At 33.4% G+C, this 23826-nt stretch overlaps 2 protein-coding genes across 4 annotated transcripts in view; both read right to left on the reverse strand.

The window, feature by feature from the left end:
- Positions 1 to 4506, reverse strand: part of Vwc2l (von Willebrand factor C domain containing protein 2-like) — a 147693-nt gene extending 143187 nt beyond the window's left edge. The window contains exons 1-2 of one of the 2 annotated variants that reach the window (XM_013520671.1): positions 4386 to 4506; positions 4096 to 4244 (exon numbers count right to left, since the gene is read on the reverse strand). In XM_013520671.1, coding sequence (XP_013376125.1) covers positions 4096 to 4244; positions 4386 to 4485 — 249 coding nt within the window. In that variant the 5' untranslated portion in view covers positions 4486 to 4506. Of the gene's footprint in view, positions 1 to 4095 lie in introns of both variants that reach the window. The other variant, XM_013520670.1, reaches the window with a different exon arrangement.
- A 3631-nt stretch (positions 4507 to 8137) lies between these two features.
- Positions 8138 to 23826, reverse strand: part of Spag16 (sperm associated antigen 16) — a 948741-nt gene continuing 933052 nt past the window's right edge. For both annotated transcript variants that reach the window (XM_005396922.2, XM_013520779.1), the window contains one exon: positions 8138 to 8499. In XM_005396922.2, the coding sequence (XP_005396979.1) occupies positions 8279 to 8499 (221 nt within the window). In that variant the 3' untranslated portion in view covers positions 8138 to 8278. The remainder of the gene's footprint in view (positions 8500 to 23826) is intronic.

Genomic DNA, 23826 nt, shown 5'->3' on the forward strand with positions numbered 1-23826 from the left:
GAATTGTAAGCCTAGATTTTTTCCTTTCTATCTGTATTGATATTGGGAAGTTATGTGCTGATGACTTTTTTTCTTATCTGTAAAACAGTGTTAATGAAAGTATCAATCTCATAGTGTTATTATGAAATGCTTGTGTAATAATACGCGTAAATCTCTTAACAGTGTCTGACAATAATTACTGCTCTTTGTTATATAGGAGGGCCCAGCATGAGGTGAGAACACATGAAAGAGGGACTCAGTCCAGAAGGGATTGGGGGGACCTGGGGGGAGGATTAGTTGAGATGAGATTTGAATGGAATGTTAAATAGTCTAGTAGGAATTACACAGGCGAGTCAGCTCAGAAGTGTCCCACATGATGAGAAAGTATCTGCAAACACACAGAAAAAAGAACTCCCAGGAAGTCTGGAGAATTTGGAGAGGTCAGTGAGTAGACTCTAGACTACGTTTGGGAATTGATCAGTTATCCTGAAAGCAGTTTTAAATGTCTCTATCTTCATGCATGTGGGTCATCTCAGCCTATTTTTTTTTTTTAATACCCTTTCTACCACCGTTCATTTTTTTTTACCTCTTTTTAATTCTTGGAGACAAAATAATCTTTGAAAAAAATCCTATTTAAGTCATCTCTATGTGCACCAATTAGTATTTTATTCCCTGTTATTATTCAGGAAGTAAAATAAATTAAATATACTATTAAATATTTTGGCTCAGTAGTCTAGTTTTTTCCACCCAGAGTCTGTCTATATGCATCCACGTTTACCTTTCTCTTGTTTGGGCAGCTTTTTAGCGAGGCCCATGTTTGCCATGTTAGCCTCCCTCCTCTCCACAGGTTTCATTCATCCTCATCTCTGACTTGACCCCATCAATTGCCTCTTTGGAATTTTATTATTATTATTTATTATTATTATTATTGTTTTGACAGTGCCTTGCTATGTAGTCTAGGCTGTCTTTGAGCTCCTGCCTGTCTGAGATCCTCCTACCTCAGCCTCCCAAGCATTAGGATTACCAAGGTGGGCCACCATGCCTGATTTCTTTGAAATTTTAATCTCCTCAGATTCAATTTAATTATTTCTTAAAGAACAGTCTTAATACTGACCTTAAAAGGATCAAAGTCCCTTTGACTAAGCTTCATACTCTGTTGATAAGTTTCTGACATACAATACCTTGGGAATTATATGAGGACTTTGTAGTCATTTACATAATTTTTTGGTTTTTTTGAGACTAAGTCTCTCTGTGTAGTTCAGATTGGGTTTGAACTACTGCAGTCCTCTTGCCTCAGGCTCCCAAGTGCTGGGATTACATGCATGTGCTATCACACCATGATAGGTATTTAATTTTTTACTTTTTTTTCCTCTTACTCTCTGTATATCAATCATGCCTTCCTCATCAGCAGATACTTTGATGTCTAGATATCCTACTCTCTAATTAAGCATATCTGCAGTATTGACTGTCATAAATAGTCCAATAAATGCTTAGTGGATAAATGTAAGTAAAGAATATCTCACATTACAACCTTATAAAAAACATATCAAGATTTTTATATGAAAGTTCCATAGCTTTTAAAAATTTGGTTACTTTATTACTACAAGTAGAACGGCAAGAGAACCAACACTGTGGCTGATATTTACTTAGAGTTACATAGTTCACGTGGACAAGTAGAGCATTTTTTAGGTATTAGAATTACCTCATTTGAAAGGCTTTTAAATTGAAGTTCCAATATAAAATATAGGAAAAACCATAGAAGAATTTAAAACATACAGTAAATTATGGAGTATTACAGTTTAGAAGAGGGCCACCATGTATTCAGTATGTGTTATGTGTCAGCCATCACAACATTACTAACCTCACATAAATTATATTTCATTACATATTTTTAGTATTTTCTCCCAATGAAAGTGAATGTTATTTTGGGCCACTTCATAGTCAATACTGCTGTGGATCCATCCAAAAATATTACAGCCCAGTAGTGAATTTGGGATTTGAATTCAAGTGAATCTGATCTTACAACCAAACTGCTTTGTGAAGTTGAACAGATTTTCTTAGCTGAAAAGGTAGTATTTAGGAATGGATTAAAAACTTGATAGGTTTTGATAAGTGATTTAAACTTTCTTGTACTTAGCTCTTCATTATTGCAAGTTTTTCCTAGAAACTGCTAATGCCCTTTATGACTAAATTCTTTTTTAAAATGGTATTTATAGTTTGTCTAACTTCACATGTTTAAAAGCCTTATGCCACTGAGTCAGGTGGAAAATCTGTATACACCAAGGGTTGTATATTAGCAATGGATATAATAGGGGTTAGATTATAGTAGGTATATGCTTAGTAGAAGAGCAAGGAATATCACCTTTTTGTTTATGTATCTTTGCAGTGTTTGACATATAAGATAGTTATCACCCTTGTAGTGAATTAAATCTAGTCAGTGGGAGGAAAACTATAGTATTTCTAATGTTGAGTTAACTAAGTTCATAGAATCAGAACATTTCTTTTCTTTATTCAATACAGATTACTAAGTAATATAAATCTCAGTGTTTCCACAATATCTTCCTTGCGTTCTACTCTGTTTATATTATGCATGTTAGAAAAAAGAGTGACACAAATTCTAGACATGGTTCTACAAACCATGATGTGTTTAGTACCTGTATTCATTTTCACTGACCAGAAAGTAAAATGAAAGTAAATACAGGTACTAAAGAAAACAAAAGTAGTTAATATTAAATTATATCAAATATTTTAGGGACCATAAAGCTATTAGTAAAAACAATAGTATCCTTTTGACTACTATTTGGTAACAATAATGATAATAATACTCACCTCTCTGGCTTTTTACTGTTTAATATCGTGCAACAAAATTTTATAGTACATGAGAAATAAAAGTCTAAAATAACATTTGTATATAAGAAAGTTGATGTAGTAAATATAGTTCAAATTTCTCTTATGTTCCAAGAAATCTAGTTATAATGAAGAGATATTCCTGGGTAAATTAAAACTGGTTTGAACCCATAGCCAGAATGAATTGAATGCAATAAAATGCCCATACATAGAGAACTTTAATGATGACCAATTAAGACCTTTTTTAACATCTCTAGACATCTGGTACGATTTTGACTCTTGTGGAAAGAAAAATTGAATCATTGCTAATAACTGACATTCTTCTCTCTCAAACATGAAAGTCACATCAAAAACTAGCTACAATTTCTTTCTATTTATGTGTTGCTGAGAACCTTGTCACAGATGAAATGAAAACCTCTTCTATCAATCCATCAGCATGACAGATTCTCCCAGGCTCTCACTGCCTTCACAATTAAAGAGGATATTTTGATGTATTAATTCATGCCCTCAGGATTCATATCTGGTTTGTAGGTCATTCTAAATTAAAACTAGCCATTGGAGAGAAGAGAATCCAAGAACAGGTAAAATGAATTCCAAGTTACTTGAAAATTGACACAACAATTAAAAAAAAAAAAAAAACAAACTAAGGAATACGTGAGAAAAAATTAGTCCCTTTTAAGAGAATTTGATAAAACTTCAGTTCTTTGTGAAATCACCTAAGTCAAAAGCCAGATGGGCAGAATAGAATGGGGACTGTGCTGTAAAAGTAAGTTCAATTCTTTCTTTTATTGTGAAGATCACAGCTTAGGAGTGTGTCTCTATAGTACTTATATTTTTACACACTAAACAATTACTGCAAAACTGTAGTTAAATGGCTCCAAATACAGTCTAACAGCCACAAAGAGACCAAAACTAAAAAAAAACTTGAAAACTAATTTAATAGACATAACCTATAAGCAAAAATATTTCTTACTACAAATAGTTTTTAATACCATAGAAGAAATATTTAGGAGCAAAAAATAAAATACATTGATTTAAGAATGTCCAAAGTATTTCTGAAGGAAAAAAGTTATTGTGAAATTCTACAAATACTGATGAACAAACTGGTTGGCCATTTATCAACCATGGAACTACTTACACTGACTAGAATTATATTGTAAATTAGAGAAATGTTAAAAATATATTTCCAAATTTGACTTTAATGCAGCAGTACCGAAGCATGTGATGTCAAAAAGTTAATATTCAATAAATATAAAGGGTAACTCATACCTTAAATTCCTCCAAGATTTTGTAATTTTTCCCATGATATTCACAAAAGTTTTTCACTTCTTTGCACTCAGGACAGCATCCATTGTGTTCCACTTTAGTACACTTCGGGTGGATTTTGGGGCATTCTGGCTGGTCACAAACAGGTCCATCTAGAGCACAGACACAGGGACAGTTGGAATGCCCAGGGAAAAACCGTTCTCCCAACTTGTATACAAAGCCGCTGTCATCCACACACCCTTTCCCTCGATAGTCATCAAAGATCAAATTGTCATTACTGGAGGTCTGGTCACCTTCATCAGCAGGATAGTCTTCATGACTGATGGCGGCAGAGGAGACCAATCCAGGGATGACCAATAGAAGTATGCAAGCTTCATGAATATGAAGAGCCATCCCCCTCCTCAAAGGCTTCTGGATGTGCTCCTAATATTAAATATATTCAGCTCCTTCCATGGGAATACAAGAAGGGTAGGCTGAAAATAAATATTCAAAGAAACAATTTGACATATACAAAGAGAATAGAGATTCATTTAAACCCAGGCTGTTAAATTATTTGGGTTCAATTTGGAAGCTACTAAGACAATAAATGGACTAAATTCATGCAACTATCTATACTTTATTGTGAAATTTGGAAAATGGATTCTTGGCAGTATATGCATTAAAATTTGTCCACTTTGGAGTCATTATACATAGGGACCTCTACCCTTATATTTCGAATTTGAAGGATCTGACTCGGTCTAAATTTTAAGAAGTCATTTTTCTGAGTCAAAAAGGATGATTAGAAGTAGTTACTGAGAGACAGTTCATTAATATTTGGATTCATAGCCTCTATTTTTCTTTAAATTAGAGTAGTGAGTGATGATTATATGTTATCATCATTTGTATCACAACTCAAGAGATCTGTGAGAAAAATCGTTTCTAAAAGAAAGGGAATGTCAACATTCCAATGTAAATTCTAAATGAGAGGAACCAGTATAAAATCTTTCTTACTTATTTATGCCCATAATTGGAGAAAGACAATAGTCTCAATACAAATGACTTGTTTCTGTCAACAAGGATCTGGAGTTTGGAACCTAACAAATAATAAAGAGCATAGATATGCCACCATGAAGAAGAGAAGCAAGATTTAAAGTAATGCAAAGTAACTTTCTCTATTTAAAAGGATTTATCAAAAATCACTAATTTTTCCTGTTGTCTACATCTATATTTTACTCAGGAGGTAAGCTCCTAGTGGGCAGGAAGGATATATCTATGAATTATTAATGGACACTTGAATGTAGTGTTCATGTATTATTATTTGAATTAATCATTTCTATATAAGTACTGTTCACACAGTTTTAATAACATAACTTTTTTGATATGCCAAAAGTATCATCTTTAGTTAGGCAAAGATATTTGTGCAGAGATATCATAATAAAACTGTCTATGGAAGTTCCTTAAAATATTGATAAAGTATTGTTTTCATGGAAAACATGCCTTTTTACTTGGGCTACATTGATTCCTGTAACTTCATGTGTTATTAGTACTTAGTGTGAAGTGTTAGTAGCAGGCTCTTATTTAAATGCTTAGAGTAAGCCACACAAAGCCTCTGGGGAAATTGACTTCAGGGAGTAGTCAACAAAAAGTGTTATGAATTATCTCATTTGTCTGTTTGAATTTATTAACTTTATGTCAATATCCCTAACATTGTACATAGGATATTTTCAGATATGTAAGTGTCACTGATTGGTTTATTTTCAGATTATACTGAAAATAATGATAAACTATCTTATTTTAGTCTCACATACAGAGATGATCACTTCAGGAAGATGAAGATGCCACTAGAAAACTTCATAAACTGTTACCTTATATTTGTATTTTAAGTTGGTATGCTAATTCTAGTAATAGTAAAATGGATGGTAGCACATTCACGTCCTCTTTTCAGAGAAATCTGATATTAGAATTCCTCTATCATTCTCTACTACTAGAATTCCTTTTGGCTAGATAATGATAAAGTAGACGGATTTCTCTCAAAATATGTTAAAAATAATGAGTCATGATCGAACAAGAAAATGCAAACCTGTAATTCTACTCGAGAAGCTGGAAGCTCCCTTTGACAAAGCATCTTTTTCTGCCTAAATTACTAGAGAGGCCACTAACATAATAAAAGCTTCTGAAAAAACAAACATATTTTGCTAATAAAGTAGGCAATCACACACCTCTCACATATTTAGAAAGTTTATCATGGAAGGAAAGGAAGCCACTGTGCTTCCGTATAGTATTCTAGTAGTATCTGTCAGTGCATCCAAGATAAGCCATATAAAATACACATATGATTCTGCTTCAGAGGACACAGACAGAAAATGATCTCTTTGTGAGCCACAGGTAGGCATTAACATGTAGATTATGATAAAGGTAAACTTAAAGGTAGAAATAGGGGTGTGATACTCTATGTAAGCATTAAACATGCTTTTATTATACAAAATACATTTTAAAGTTCACATGAAGAAAACAAGAATTTCTTTTTAATATAATAAAGTTCTTAGGGCATTTTTTATAAAGCTTTCTTCATACTGTGCTTCTGGATAGCAATTTAAGACACTATGTAAGAAAATAAATAGAAAGCAAATAATATGTTATATGAAGATTTTTAATACTGTTGAACTGAAGCTCACTTCGTGGCTAAACTTTCCCCCTCCTCCCCATATTAGTATATATGATTTAAAATGACTGCATCTATTTCTTTGAGAAAACAAACATAACTCATATCAAAAGATACACTTACCTTATCACTCTGGAGGTTAATGGTGGTGGTGGTGGGGTCACAGACCAATATGAACTAAAAGGTCAGGTATGTTTTAGAGAAGCAGGTCCTCTTTAATCAGCCAAAGAATACATTTTCAGGCATGAATTACAGGCAATCCATTCTCTTTACCTCCCATTTCAAAACACAGTCAAGAAGCAGTCTCCCACCCTTCCAGAGAGAAACACGGCAGATACACATAAGAAATATGCTTTGGACCTGTCTTCAGAATTCAACGCAAGAAGCAATTCTGGTCCTGTAGAAATCCAGACTCCAGTAGCAGAATCATGTTGAACTTATTTTTAGAATTTTCTTAAATCCTTCTATGAAATTTCCTGGCTGATTACACCTCCTCCACACATGAGTTCACTTACACGGTGTTTGCTACGGCAGTAGAGGTGATTTGGCTAGGATGAGAGGATCACAAACAGCAACAGCACACGGAAGCCTAAAGCCCGCTCCGCCGGCAATACCATCAGCATCGTCCACAGTATGTTGCTTGAATCCCTTCTCACACACGAGAAAATGCTAACTGTGGAGATGCAGGAGAAGAGCAACTTTAGCTGGGATTCTGCACCACTGAGAGCAGTTTGGAGACTGCTGATGTGGAGCTCATTCTGCCGGCAGCCGGGAATTCCTCAGCACCACGGACAGCGCCAACAACTGGCTCCTGAGCCCAGCCCGGTCGATATCCCCTCACTGCTTCTTTAGACCAGGCTAGAGTGTTCTCCTGACAGTCGCGCTTTACACAGCAGATGCGTGCATTAGGAGAGAAGGCATTCTACGCGAGAGACACTTATTTGCATTGAAATTACAATCAGAAATTTAAAAAATTGTAATTATACCTAATGCATTCTTGGATGGGCTGCAGAGATGAAAGTTCCGGAAGAGACTTGAATTTAGATTTAAGCCATCTGCAGTCCTTGATTATTATTGATAGATAAAGCATAATCATTGTCAAAGAACCTGTGAAGATGTATGCTCGCCGATTCTGTTTGACCCTTTGGTTGCAGAAAGACTTTCTCTCTGCTACATGATTAAACTTCGGGTCTCCTGCAGTTGGATTTGATTCAAAGAAAAAAAAAAAAAAGTAGACGCGTTTTCCTGCAGTTTGTTCTCTAACATTAAAAATCAATCTCCTGTAATTCATCTAGTCTGTCATTAGGCGTCATTGTAAAGCTGTTTCTTCCAAACCTCTAGCAAAGATGCTGTCTCTAAATTCGTATAAAAAATGAGAGAGCAAAAAAGACCCAGACACAAATAAAAGGTAAAAAGTTATTTTTTTATTGGTAACAGTAGGAACACTGAAATGTATACCCTAAGCATGTTTTTAAAGCAAACTGTAAATGTTACCTACTGGCGTGTTTAACCAGTTATTTACTGGATTGGAACTACACGACGTATTTAAAGGGAATGCCCTCCGCAGGGGGATGTGCTCCTGTCTGAGGGTGAAGACCACACTCGAACGGTGCCGTCAGCGCCTCCGGAAAACAGACTCTCTCCATCGTGAGAAAACACGACCGTGTGTGCCTCGCTCTGGTGGCCCACCAAAATGTGAATCTTGCCAGATTTAAGATCTAGCAAATGAATCACTCCAGTGCTACTCGCCTGAGCTAAAACTCGACCTGAGAGATGAGCGAGAGAGAGAGAGAGAGAGAGAGAGAATATCAAAGTTTTATTTCAAGCATTCATTACAAGCAGTATAACATTGTTTGGTTTCACTTGTGATCCAACATTCTCATTTTATGTTAGATGTTAGTCATTAAATACATTAAATATGAACTAGCTCATTCCTGTTCATATAAAAATAATTTAAGTCAAAATCAACACACCTCATTGATTAAATTATAAAATTTTAGAATGGGAGGATAAAGCCTAATTTCTACATCCTTTCTATGTAGAGGTCATCAAATGCCCTGCCATTCTACCTATATTTATGATTTATAAATAACTTTGAGAAGATGAAATTGAAAGAAAGAAAGTAAGGAAATTCCTTCTTCAAATTAATATGCAAAAAGTTTCAAAGGCATAGTTTTTAAGATTCAGCTATAAAAAACTATATTGATATAAATCATATATAATTTATATTTTAAAATTTGTATTCTTTAGACTTATCATAATTATGGTATCATTATTTAAAATTCTAATAATATACAATTCTGCTGTAAAAATCGTAATGCTCATGAACTCAAATTTTCTTTGGAGTTGCAAAAATAAACTATATCCATTTCAAAATGATGTGGCACACTTTTTTTGAAGACAGGGTTCTACTCTGTAGTTCAGGCTGGCCTTGAACTCATTATATAGTCCAGACTTGCCTCAAACTTGTGGCAAAAATCCTGACTCAGCTTTCCAAGTGCTGGGATTACAGACATGCACCATCACACCTGGCATGGTGTGCGCTTTTTTATTCTAACTTAAAATTCAAAATTAAACTAAATTTTTATTATATAAGATAGATAAGTATAGTGCAGGGTGTTCTCATAATTTTCATATCCTCTATTATTTTAGTGAATCAGTTCTTCAAAGAGAAAACAAATTAAAACTCCAATTTAATTCATAACCTGTATTTTAAAAGTCCAGTAATAAATTATCAGAGGACTTAGAAACAAATAAAACCAATAGAATGTTTATATAAGATCAGCAATTTGGGTAAGTAATGGTAATATTATTGCTATCTATTGGATTATCTAATCACATGTAGGAGACATAATATCAGCCACTGTTTAACATTTATTAAACTCTCACATCATACTAGATATTGTATTTAGTAGTTGATATGAACAATTCCATAAATTGCTCACCACAATCTAAAGATCAGGAAAATAATACTAATGCCATTCTGTAGGTGAAGAGAGGTTTGGGAAGACTAAGAAACTTGAGTGCAATGACACCTTCTGTACAGAAGGAGCTAAACTTTAATCATAACCACTTCCCCTCCTTACTCTGGGTTTTTGCCATTATGTTTTTCACATCTGATATAGGAGTGTTGTCAGTGATGTCCTCCTGAACACTGTAGGTAAGGGCTATATCATGGAAAATAGGGTCTATCCATTTCATAATGAGAATTTGAGAATGGTATCATCATAAAAGTTGCAGTAAAAAATTTAATCACAAATTATACCCCAAATCATGAATATATCTAAAACAAAGTTTTAAAAGTAAAGCTAACTGTGATAAATATGGTCTATTTGCAAACCTTATAACTACTGGGTTTCTTCATCTAGAACAAAGCCTGACACAGCAAAGATCCTTAGGATGGATTAGAGTGTCCAAAGCAGCAGATGTGAATATTTATTATAAACCTCCTTCTACTAAGTCTTTGCTGACAGAGGCATTGCATATGGATCTCAGTTCCAGCCTCATGGTATAGGCAGTTGCTGTTTGTGACTTTCCTAAGAATCAAGCAAATAACTCTTTTCTATAGTCTTTATACAATAGCTGAAAAAGGGTTTATTATTATTATTATTTTTTATTATTATTATTATTATCATCAAATCTAAACAAAACTAAAGACATAAACAAAAAGAAAATGATTTAGCTTTAAATTATTGGCTTTTTTGTTTTGCTGCAGTCAAATCTGTAAAATATCATACTTATAAATATTTTTGAAGGAATTTGATAATTTCTGTAAATTTTTTTTCAATAAAACAGAAAAGCCTGATAATATTGAAATGTGATGATAGGATTATATAATTCAACAGCACCATGCATCAGGTGCTTGAAAAACTTGCCTTTGCTAGACCATATCTAAGTCAGCAAATATACAGTGAGGTTTTAGGGTTTACTTGAATTCATTTTCAGAAGATTGAAAGATTGAGTGTATATCATAACTAATTCCTAAAATACATACAAAGTTATAATCATGCCAAACCTTACTTAAATTATATTAGATTGTTACATAGCGTATAATGTCTGATTTAAAGATTAGTTTGTATGGGAATGGGGATGCTGAACCCCTTTTAGGTGAGAAAAATTTCAAAATTACTTGCCAGAATGTGTCAGTTATTACATTAATATGTGGTTGGTATGAAAGAGGCGTGGCACACTGAAAAAAATTAAATGCGATCATGGTAGCTATGCACAGAGTGGAGAATTTATTGAGATGCATATGCATATTTTACTAAATGTTTTGGTGATTGGCAATGGGAAACAAACCACAATATAAACCATTTGTCATCGAAATGTTAGGGTCCTAATGATAACTTTAGAAAGAATAGAAGATTTACTTATATCTGACCTTGGTCAATAGAATGAAAATATAGTAGGAATAAAATTTTAAGTAGTGCCAGTAGGATTTATGTGAAATATGCACTAATAATGTTCATGTTAAAGGAAATATGCCTCTTAAAAATGTGAAATGATAAAAATAGAGGATAAATTATACAATTTTACTTTAAATAATTTACTATATGTTAGAAAAAAATATAACCAAGCTAAATGTTCTATGACTTGAAATTTTTGAACAATAAACTAGGTAAAATGTTATTTAGCACAGAATTTTAATAAGAACAATTATACTAAATTATGAATGTACACATTGTAGAAATAATCTATGGATTAAAAGATATGCTTAAAAACAATAGAGTGATCAACACTGATTAAAAAATAAAAATAGCCAAAATTGATCTATACTGTTATGTTCTCATAAAATATAAATCATATTTATATATTTGTAATTTAAAAATAATTTATTTCTTGTATTTTTTATGTTCAGATTGTTGGGATGTTCAAATTTTTCACAGATTAGGAAGAAAATAGTCTGTGGTGAAGACTATTTAACTTTGTAATTGCTATTTTTATGTAAATCCCTCAGCATTGAGCAACAGTGGGCAATTATGACTATCTTTACATGTCTCTAAAACTATAATTAGTACTTCTTTTTGTTTACCAAGATTTTAGAATAACTGCTTAACATAAATCAATCTTTTTTTGTTAGCCAGTAGAGCTCAGTGAGGATAACATGTGTTGCTATCCGTTTCACCTTTATTGGATGAATTTGTCAACTCCCTTTGGCTAAGAATACAGGAAATAAATATCTCCTAATCTCTACTATTAAATGAACTAATCAACCTCTATAACTACTGGAGCTCTCAAAATTTAGTTCCAAATAAATTTATAATTTTCTTCAGACAACATAGCTTTATGCTTTTTGTTAACAAGAGATTTTTAGAAAAAAACAGATCCACGATATTACTTAAGCAAAGCAGCCAACCACGATGGTACAAATCTCTAATCTCAGCTACTCGAGAAGCTGAGGCAGGAGAATCACAAGTTTTAAGTCCACCCTGGGCAATAGGATCTCATATTAAAATTTAGAAAAAAATGGGGGGCTGGGGACATAGCTCAGCATTTTCTGAGTTGAGCCCCCCCATAAAGTTAAGCAAAGCAGGGCAGGAGCACGGGGGTGGGAAGGGGCAGTAAAATCAATTAAGATGTGTTATTGACTGTTCCAACTTCTCACAGTGAATGCAATCATTACCTAAAGTATACCAATAAAAATTTAAAAAAGAATTAAAACCTTGAAAAATAAAAACTCAAATGTCCATACTAATTCAAGTATCAGTGGTAGAAGAATCTCTTGAAGTTTATGCAATCTGAAGAAACCAGAGTATTTAAAGAAGTTTATAGAATGAGTCTACCCAGCAAAATAGAGGGATGAAATTTTATCTTAGTATAATAATAACTTTGGATAAATTAACATAAATAGGAAACTTCATCTTACATTTATAAAATGTGCAAGTACTAACGGGCACTTTTGAAACTGAAAACATTTTGATTAACTTTAGATATATACAAGTGTAAAAATTCAATTTGATCTGGAAAGTAGATACATAGAATGGCCCAGCATTATCTTAAATTTTCCTTACTTATTTGCTCTTCAGCTGAACAAGTCCTCCTCAGGGCTAGGAGTTCTCTGTCTTGCCTATTACTACATTATGTCCAATAGTAATAAGATTTGACATAATCAGTACTTCATATGTGCTAGCATAAGGAGCTACAGAGTGATATAAATGAGCACAAAGACACTTATGATATGAAAGGATTGAGTTCATTCCTCCGTCACTGATGTCTACTGAAATGAACTAGGAGTAGCCACCATTTAAGGAACGTCTACAGCTCCATGTTTTCATGCATTCTTCACTCGCCCGTGTGAAGTAAATATTCTTTTTGGCAAATGCAAAAGGAGACAGAGGTCAAGCTGGGATTTGAATAGAATCTTTGTTATTCAAAAAGTCTTGCTTCATTTACTGGCTTTAAAGTTTCTTTCATAAATTAACACTTAGATTAAGTGTGACACTTTGGGGCCTCTTTGTGAATGTCACTGAATTCCCTAGATAAATGAGCTCTGAAATGTAATGCTTATGTTAATCTCTTAATTGTTTTATTCAGTGTTGACTTTACTACTTTGTGAATGTCTGAAACTAAAATGTGCCTGCTTTTGCTGGCATTATATTTCACATGTAACCATTAATCCTTAAATACATGCATTCTAATGTATACATTGTACATACCAAGTGTTTACCCGACTAATAACTAAAAGAACTAACTTTACATTCCTGCCCACATCTTCAGCCAAGTCATCCCTCTAGTTCTCCCATTTCTATTATGAATATTGATCCTTTCAGCAAATTTCATTTTTCATTTTGTTTCTCTATGATCAACCCAAATTCCATTCTTCCTAATTTTCTGAAATCCACCTATGTATTTCCAAGTGTGACATACAAAATATTAAAGTCTTCGTTTTGTTAGTTGCCAGGGCCACTGAAATTATTCCTAAGTGATCTTTTTGTTACCATTTTTAAATTTTAAAATCTATTTATATTGGTTCTTCAGAAATTTGTTTAGTTCTTTTACTCCTCTACTAAAATACCATATTATAAACAGAACAACAACAACAACAAACAGAAACAGCAAAAACAAACAAACAAACAAACCACCAAAGGCCATTTAATCTCTCACATTTTCAGGTTTTGTTTTGTTTTCAATTCAATGATCTCATTCTCAAAGAAACACCAAAGCTGAAGTAATTGTACTAAGGTAAGAAGTGTTGTAGTCCTTGGCTAAAAGTAAACCTTTGGCTTCTATATTGATGTTCTTTTTACTAATGTTGCTGGCACTACATAGCGTCCAAGCCTCTTAGTAAGGATTTTCAGACTCTTATACTGTCATGTAAATTTGCATTTACTCACTCAATTACAGTCTTATGTGAACCTTGCATACTCCATTAATCGGCTACCATTTCTTAAATTTTTTTTTTCATTTTCCCACCTTTGGATTGTTGCTTGTGTTATTTCATCTGCTGGAATATTTTCCTTAGCTGCCTCCTTTGTCCCTGAGCATATCTTCCTAACAAAAGTCTGTCCAGCTATTAAATCCTAATTCAAAATTATTTTCATTATCTAGATACAAGGCATCCCTAGAAGGAAATCTTCTAAGCACTTATTGCAATCATAAGATGCCATGAAGTATGGTTAACTATATGCTTATTTTAAAGTTTTAAGCCAGAGACAGGTGCTATGGCACATATTTTTGCTTATATATATATATGGCATATTGTTTTTTGGTATATATGGCATATTATATCAGCAATCAGGCTCTGTAGTCAGTACTCAAGGAGAAATACTAGCAGCTTCACCATTAGCATTTTCATGGCTTGTTATTTGGCAAGCACTGTCCTAAGTTCTTCATAGGCATTATCTCATTTTATCCCTACCACACCTCATTAGAGTCATTACCTGCCCACAATAATAGGCACAGTGCACTTCAGCTTTCGGCACCTACAATGCAGCCATCGTACCTTGAAATGTGCTATAATCGTAAAATGGTCAGCAGGATTCAAAGACTCACTATGAGCAAAGTATGTGAAATATATCATTAAGAATTTCATGTTCATCACGTTCCAACGATACTATTTTAGATAAATGATATGAAATAAAGTACATTCTGGTATTTATTCGAAATATATGTAATATATTAGCATAAATATACTAACTTCAGCTTTAAAATATGGCTTCTCTAATATTTATTGAGATATCAGTTCACATTATATTTCTACTAAACAGTTCTGCCACACATACTGCTTTACAGGGAAGAGCTGAGGTTTAGAGAGATTAAACCACTTTTTGCAGGGCCACATAGCTTATGAGTACTGGGGTCTGGGTTTGGAGTTCACATGACTCCAAAGCTCCCTGTCTTCTCCTCTGCGCCGTGCTCTAATCCCTCAGGATAAATTTTTATTGATTGGCTCGATATCATCTTGCCCCGTGTGATTAAGCTGCCCTCGGTAAGGCATAACATGACTCATAGCAGGCATCTTAGTGTGCAGCTCCAGTTTGCAATAGAATCTAATTATGTTCCTAGTTCTTTCAAATTAATTTCTATTTAAGTACAAGAACTATTTCAAACATTTCACTCTGTAGTTACTCTAACGGGGACCTCCACATCTCTAAGTAAATGTTTTATATTAACCTGCATGGAAAACTATCGTCTCATTTTTCCTCCAGGGAAACAGAACAGAATGTATCATCCTTTCAATGCTTATGCTGTCCATATTGACAAATATCCCCTCAAGCCTCAACCAAAGTTGAACACAGTGAACATTTTACTCAATTCCTTTTCTCTCATTGCTCTTAAAATGAGAAGTTCTTACACTGCTAAAAGATCTCAACCTACTTTATTTTTGCATATCCTTCAATCAAGACAAATCAACATCAATTTGTGAGGTTGATAAAGTAAAATGATCTAAGGTAAAGATACTGGGTCTCAGTTTTCTATATGACAACTCATAGTAAAAATTATCACTGATTCATGCAACATTTTAACAAATCTAAGTTTTAGGAAGACATTAGCTCAGCAACGGTTTCGATGGCATTATACTCACTGGCCAAAATTATGTCATTTTGCCATAGAAGATTCAGATAAGGATGACAGGTGATGATAGACACGATGTTTACTAAGTTATGTTGACATAAGTCTGATATCTTATTAGAGGAATAATTCACAACATAGTTGATATATAAAAAGTTAGGAGCTGAACTACCTTGGAGAACTCTTTTATTGCTTTATAAAATTTCTCCAGTGAGACACCTTATCAGGTACCATGCGCCAAGGCAAGTGTGGATTCATATGCTAAACGGAGCAAAGTTGAATAAAGCCCTTCTTAATGTTATAGCCTCTGAACTTCAAATCTCCTTTTGTTTAGAAAATTAGCTTAGAATCCATATCTTTCTCATTACTCTTTTTCTCTCTCTCTCTTTATATGTATCACATACATTATCAAAGAGGTTACAAAATTCACTTATATGTTTGAACATGTTACAAAAATCAAATTTATTAGCAATATGATGAGCCGACAGTTGAGAACTATGACATAAAACTCTGACATCTTCTATTGTTTATAGCATTGGGATAGAGTTATTCAGGATTAGATGGGTATGTTTTCATGAATGGAATTCTGGTATAAGAAGTGGAAACATATTCAAAACTTTTAACCTTATAGGTATTAACTTTTTTTTGGTGCTGAGAATTGAACTCAGGTCCTTGCTCTTGCCAGGCATATGTTTGTGCCACTCAGCTATATCCCCAGCTCAAGCTTATTATAAATAATGAAATTCATCATTACAATTCTCATTATAATAGATTTAATAATTTCTTATGATTATTTATGCTTTAATTAAATTTTGAGAAATATGTTCTCCCCAAGAAACAAAAATACTCATTTTGTATTTTATTCAAATTAGTCTCATGTACAGATAAGAAATTTGCTTATCACGAATATACATGAATGGACACTAAAACAATTGAGTGGTGTATATGAAATAACATATCAGAAAGGGGAAGACAGGCTTTGATCAATAAAGAAATGATTTTTATACACATCAGAACCAATTTGAAGCAATTCTCTCGATCAATACAGATAGACAGAAATGCTTCTCAGCATTTATTACCTGTGGAGAGTGTTATTGATTAATTGTATTGATTTTTTGGATGCATGTGGAGCGGCATCTATTGTTTCCTTAAAAGATGCCTCAAAATGAAAAGTATCAAGAAACTACTTAAGTTTTGAGGATTTGCATTAATGGCTCAACCTGGGTCATTACTCAGAATTTCAAAAACACCACTGAAGGAAATGTGAAATGTGATTTAGTTTATTTTGCACCCCAGTGCTAATCAATATAATACTTTCAGGAAAAAAAATTACTTGGGAATTTAACTCGCCTATGTGCCAGTAAAAGTTTATAAACTTTTCCAGTATTTTTCATTATGTGCACTCTTGCTAAGTGGCTTAACTTTCCTAAATAATACTGCTTGAATAAGAATTATTCATGTCTGAGTATAAATATAGATTAAAAATACATTCTAAATTCCTCATGGTAGAAGTCATGTGATAAAAATGATATTAGAGAGGGCAGAGGAAGCTTCACTATCTTACTTTAGGACAGTGGCCCAGAAGAGATGTTTGCCTTACTTATAATGCTTGTGTTTAACAAGTTAGATAAACTGGGATACAAAGGATAAAAATCTACCATAATTTACACTTAGAATGAAATAGTATTCATTTTATACCAGTAAACTTTGTTCCACAGAGGTTTTTTAAGCTTTCCTAAATAAATAGCAATCAAACAAATATAGCAACTATTTTTTTTGTCTTTCAGTGAAATCTACATATTGCTTAGGAAGGCGTTCTTTCATAGTCTACAAATTCTTAAAATGTAACAGGTGAGTGAATAAAAAAATTGAAGCCTTCTTTTCTGAGGACAGAATTTTTGGCCTGACCATGTCCAGCTTCCAAAATATTTTCCCCTTATTAGGAAAACATGAGTGACTAGATTCTTGAACAGGTGCTTTCCTACATGAGCTGTCCTCTGAATATTACAGAAATCCCTCGTGAGATGCACCTAAAGCCCTAAAAATGTTCTAACTAATTATTGAATCTATTTAGAATATCAACAGCCACCTGCTTTCATCCTGAAATCCTTGTAGACCTGTTTCCTAACTTGGTCTTCACCTATGCAGCTGATCAATGTTGGAATAATATTTAGGCAGGGACCCCACACACCTGGAGCCTTGCAAATACTTCAGAAAAGCGTGCGCTGTTATCAGAGTAAATTCGAATTTTGGTTCAGTTTTAAGACAAGATAAATCACAGCAAAGTACCATACTACAGAGAAAATCATAAACTGAAATGGATTCTTCTCCATTGTTTCTGAGCAGGGAAAAGACTCAAACAGTCCTATTTTACAGCAAAAATTGAACTTATCTGATGAAGTAAAAAATAATTTTTAGTATTTTTCAGATTTTACTGTTTAAACTATGACAATTTACATTTTAAGACTCTAAAAGTAAGCATTGCAATATTTTGGGAGTTTCTCTTTTTGGTGTCAAAACTAACTTCATTATAAAGGAATTCCATTCTCTGTGTGTGGAGGTTTGTCTGTGAGGAAGAAAATACTGTCAACCTCTTTTACTCAATATTGAGGTGGTGGTGAATTATTAATAATTGCATCCTTATCTTTACAACTTCTTCCTTCAGTACTCCATGGCAGCATTGTCTTTTGGTTAAGCGATCAATCAGCATCACTACATTAGTAATAGTTATGTAAAAAATTTTGATAAAATAATTATAGCTAAGATGGATACCCTCACCACAAGAAGAAGATAATAGCTGTAATATCAAATGTGAAAGTCTTATATGAATTGGGGTTATAAAATTAAATATAGTATAATCTGAGGATTTAAAGGAAATATTAATTTCTGAAATCATAGCAAGAACACCCTGAAGTTCTAAATCTCTCACAATCAGTTCCTTGGAAAGACCCACAGCTTTGAAACCTAATGGATATCTTATGTACAAAATGATTTAAAGTGATTGGTAGTAAAGGATAAAATCACTAGTTTCCATTTATTATTTACTTTTTTTCTTAAATAGTTTACATCCATTATTTTATGTGATTCTTAGACTCACATGTGAAGGAAACATTACCTTAATTTCCCAGAGAAAAATATTGAATCACAGAGAAGTGAAACAGCCTTTTCAAGATAACCGAGCTGGTGTTGGAACAATGATGCCAACCCAAGACTGTCTATAAAGACATCTCTATCCAACAGCATGATGGAAGATGAAAGTAGTTATGTCCAAAAGCTCAGTTGATTTAGCTGCTACATGAACAGCTAAATAAATTTATACTAATTCATAAATATGTGAATGCACCTTTACAGAAATCTAAAGTAACATTCTAGCATATTAGAGTCTGTTAGCCTGGCTTTTTACTTCACGGAAAATTTAAAGCAACATGTGATTAGTTTGTTTCCATTCATCTTCTATCCATCATATATTCTTTCTCTTAATCTCCTAATCTGTCATTCTGCTGGGATTACATGGGTTTTGCTAAAAGCTGGTAGACAATTTGAGTTTAAGGACTGGTGAGTAATTGAGATTAAAGTAATGAGGCAGACAAGATTTAGATATGTACATGAGGCATAAAACGGCAAAGTTAACCTTGCAATTATTAGAAAAAATAGAGTTTCACTTGTCTGAATAGAGGAAGTATTAGTCAGGACAGTTTCATTTGCAAGTGAAAAAAAGTCAAGTCAGTGTAGCAAAGGAAAAAGGAGTTTTAAAAACGCACTCATAACACAGAAGCAGTTGGCGTGATATTGAGTGACATCTCTCTGGTTTAGCTTACACTTGTATCTTTGAACCAAGATGACATCCAGCAGGTGGAAGGGTGGGTTTGAGCGCCACTAGAACAACTGAAAGTACACAAGAATCATTCAAGTGGAGATCAAAATGCAGTTATTGCAGACTGCACAGCTGGCGTGAAAACAAAATCAACTTAGGCAATCATTTCAGACATGAAATTTGTTTTCATATTAGGGGAAAAACAAATAATAAAACATGCTACATTTTAAGCCACAGATGCAAGATTTTACCTTCCATTATTTTTCAATTTAACAATGCATTTCATCCCATCGTCTTGCCTCTTCAAAGGCTCCTATGCAAGCCAGACATAGTAGTGTATGGCTGTAATTCCAGTGCTTTGGAAGGCTGAGGCAGGAGCGTGCTAAATCTGAATCCTCCCTGGGCAATTTAGCAACTGAGGAACTTAGTGAGACTATCTAAAAAACTAAAACAAAACAAACAAAAAAAGAATTTAAAAAGGGCTAGAGACATAGCTCAATGTGAAGGCCTTGGGTTCAATCCACAGTAACAGTAAAAGACACAACAAAACAAAACCTCAAGTCCCCCAAAACCATCAAACATAAAATCCCCAAAATGACTCATGCAAATACACTCCACCTGGACTTATGAAAAACCAGCACAATTATAATTGTAACTGATTTTGTCAATATTTAGGGTTCCTTGATTCATAATGGTCTATAAGATGCAAAAAATTTCCAAGGACAGATTATAGGAAAGGTGGAGTGAAGTGGGAATCACAGCTGCAAAGGAACAAAAAGAGCTTGAACACCTATGTGAGAAGCAAACTTCACTAAAAAAAGAGAAACTAGTTCACAAAGTTACACATTTCATGCATGAACTAAGTATTAATGGTTATTAATATCTGGGTGGCATTACTATATTAAGGTATACCACAACTCAAAAGAAACAGTTTTCCAGGAGATTATACTGATTTATTTTACTAAATTAAACAAAGATCTCATTACGATTCTGTAAAGAATTCTGAATTCTAAAAAATTTATTTCAACTATTTCTAAAACAAAGAGGTCATTTAAAAATGCAAAAATACACACAACCAAGTCGATAAACATAATTTTAGGAAGTCATTATCTTAAGTAACTACATGATTTTTGCTGTAGCTAATATTTAAACTTAAAAAGATATTCTTTGGAAACTCAGAAATTTAAGATAAAATGCATGAACACATAATGAGAGGGAGCCAATGAAACAAAATTGAGAAAATGTTGCTAGGTGTGGGTGATGAATAAATGGGACTTATTTTATTTTTTATTTTAAAAAGAAAAAAACAATGATACAAAAATTCAAAATGAAACAAGGAGAATAACAATGGTTAATGCATTGCTTATTGTTATGCTCAAAGTAGTTGCTCAGATTCCAAGCTATAGGCATGAGAAACTGATCAAACGGTGTAAGTACAAATTGTTCTTTTTGCTGAACTAATAGATATTAGCAGTATAGCTATCTTAACTAATACATATACATTCTTTTTTCTTTTTCCTTTCTCCCACTTGGGACTTATTTTACTATTTCCATTTTAAAATATGTTTGGAAAATAATAAAATTTAAAAGTATTAACCTTATATTAAGATTGCCATTATTATTATTGTGCAGTCATTTATAATATTGGAACTAAAAATATTTAAGTACTATAAGAGAAGCAAAAGTTCCAGAAGTGGATACATGTACAACGTGTTTAAGTAATTCTGTTAAGCACTCAAAGAGGCGAATAGTAATAACTAAAGATATTAGATATGGTAGTGTGTGAAAAAGACAAACTGGACAGCTTCATTAAAATTAAAAATTTCTGCTCTGCAAAAGATACTGATAAGAAAATGAAAAGACAAGATACAGCCTGGGAGAAAATATTTCATAAAGACATATGTGATAAACGATGATTAGTCCAGAATATATGAAGTATTCTAAAACTGAAAAGAACAACCTGATTAAACGTGAATGAAATATTTTAACAAATATTTCACAAAATAAGCTATATCCATGATGCATAAGCATATAAAATCATGTTCTACATCATATTGCCTTAGGGGAATGCAAAATAACATAACAATGAGATACCTTGTCACACTTATTAGAATGGCCAAAATCCAAATACAGAGAAGACAGAAATGTTGGCGAGGATGTAGAACATTCTAATTCATTTCTAATGGGAATGCAAAATGGTACGGCCACTGTGGTAGTCAGGTTGGCAGTTTCTTACAAAAGTAAATATATTCTTTCCAAATACTCCAGCAATCAAATTATGCCCCTTGGTATTTACCCAAAGGAGCTGAAAATGTTTCTCTACACAAAACTAGCTCAAGAGCGTTTAGAGCAGATTAATTCACAATTGCCAAAACTTGGATTCAGTCAAGATGTCCTTCAGTGAATGAATGAATAAATAAACTTAGGGCACCTAAACAATGGAATATTACTCAGTACTAAAGAAGAGTGAGCTATAAACTCAAGAAAAGACTTAGAGGAAACAGCTAATTCTGAGAAGATTACATACTGTGGGTTTCCAACTATATGACATTCTGGAAAAGGCAAAACTTTCATGACAGTAAAAGGGTCAGTGTTTTACTTTGCTTTCTCTAAAGGCCAGATATACTGAACACTTTTTCGTGTTTATGGTTAGTGCATTGCTTATTGTTATGCTCACAGTAGTTGCTCAGATTACAAGCTATAGGCATGAGAAACTGATTAAACGGTGTAAGTACAAATCAAACGGTATAAGAACAAATCAAACGGTATAAGGACAAATCAAATGGTATAAGAACTTTTTTATGTTTCATTTCTACTTCTTCTGAAAAGCGGCTATTCATTTCAATTGCCCATTTATTGATGGGGGTTTTCACTTTTTGGGAGGTCTAATATTTTTAATGCTTTATATATTCTGGATATTATGTCTCTGTCCAGGGAATAGCTAACAAAATTGTTTTTCCATTCTGCACATTATCTCTTCCCTCTGTTGGTTGCTTCCTTTGTTGTGTGGAAGCTTTTTAACTTGATATGCTCCTTTTTGCTGATTCTGGATGTTTCTTGTGCAATCGAGGTTCTGCTCAGAAACTCCTTGTCTATGCGTATGTCCTCCAAAGTTTTGCCTATTTTATCTTCCAGTAGATGGAGTGTTTCGGCAGAAAGAATGGCTATCATCAAGAAATCAAACAACAAATGCTGGATAGGCTGTGGGAGAAAGGAACCCTTCTACTTTGTTGGTGGAAATGTAAACTAGTACAACCATTATGGAAATCAATATGAAAATTCTTCAAATAACTAAGAACAGAAATTCTATTCAGCTCAGCTATTTCCCCTTTTATGTATCTTCCTGAAAGAGTTAAAGACATTATATTAGTGATACAAGTATACATATGTTTAAGCAGCACAACTCATAATAGGCAAATCCTAGAAATGGCCTGTATGTCCATCAACAGATGAATAGATAAAGTATGGTACTCACACACCATGGAGTACCATTCTGCCATAAAGAAGACTAAACCTGAGTCATTTGTATGGAAATGGATGGACTTTGATAAGGTGAAGTAAGATAAATCAGATACTGAAGCTTAAATATGGCTTCTCTCATACAAGAAACCCCAAATATAAATTAAAAGCAAAATAAAAGGAGGAAACAAGGAGAGAGATCTTTTGCATAAGGGAAGGATGAAGAAATGGAGTTGTGAAAGAGGGGAGGGGAAGGGGGTGAAAAAAAAATTAAGATGTGCTATGTCCATCTGCCAACTGCCCACGCGGGATGTAATCATTGTGTATCACAAGCATGTACTAATAAAAAAAGAAAAAAGAAAAGATCAGTGGCTGCCAGAGTTTGGGATGAGGAGGATGAACACATGCAACACAGAATTTTACAGTAGTGGATACATCTCATTGGGCTCAAAGCTGTAGAATATACACTATCAAGAGTGAATCCTAAAATAACTACAAACTTTGGCTGATAATGATAAGTCAGTGTTGCAGAGGCTACGCATGGGATGCGACAGGAAATACTCTGGAAATTTCTATGTCTCCTCTCAATTTTGCTGGGCACCTAAAACTATTTTAAAAAGACAAAGTCTTTAAAAAAACAAAACCAAAAAATGAAATCTGGAAATCAAGATGAGGTTAACAGCTCATATTCAATTGTAATTAAAAACAAAATGCGTATTACTTAAGATGAGGTTTTCCTAAGTGCTGAAAATAGCTGTTTTAAATCTTTTTTAGGTTTCTTTATTCTTGTACATGTTCTGAATCTATA

The sequence above is a fragment of the Chinchilla lanigera genome, unplaced genomic scaffold, assembly GCF_000276665.1.
Source record: "Chinchilla lanigera isolate Chin_1 unplaced genomic scaffold, ChiLan1.0 scaffold00056, whole genome shotgun sequence".
In the NCBI taxonomy this organism is placed as follows: Eukaryota; Metazoa; Chordata; class Mammalia; order Rodentia; family Chinchillidae; genus Chinchilla; species Chinchilla lanigera.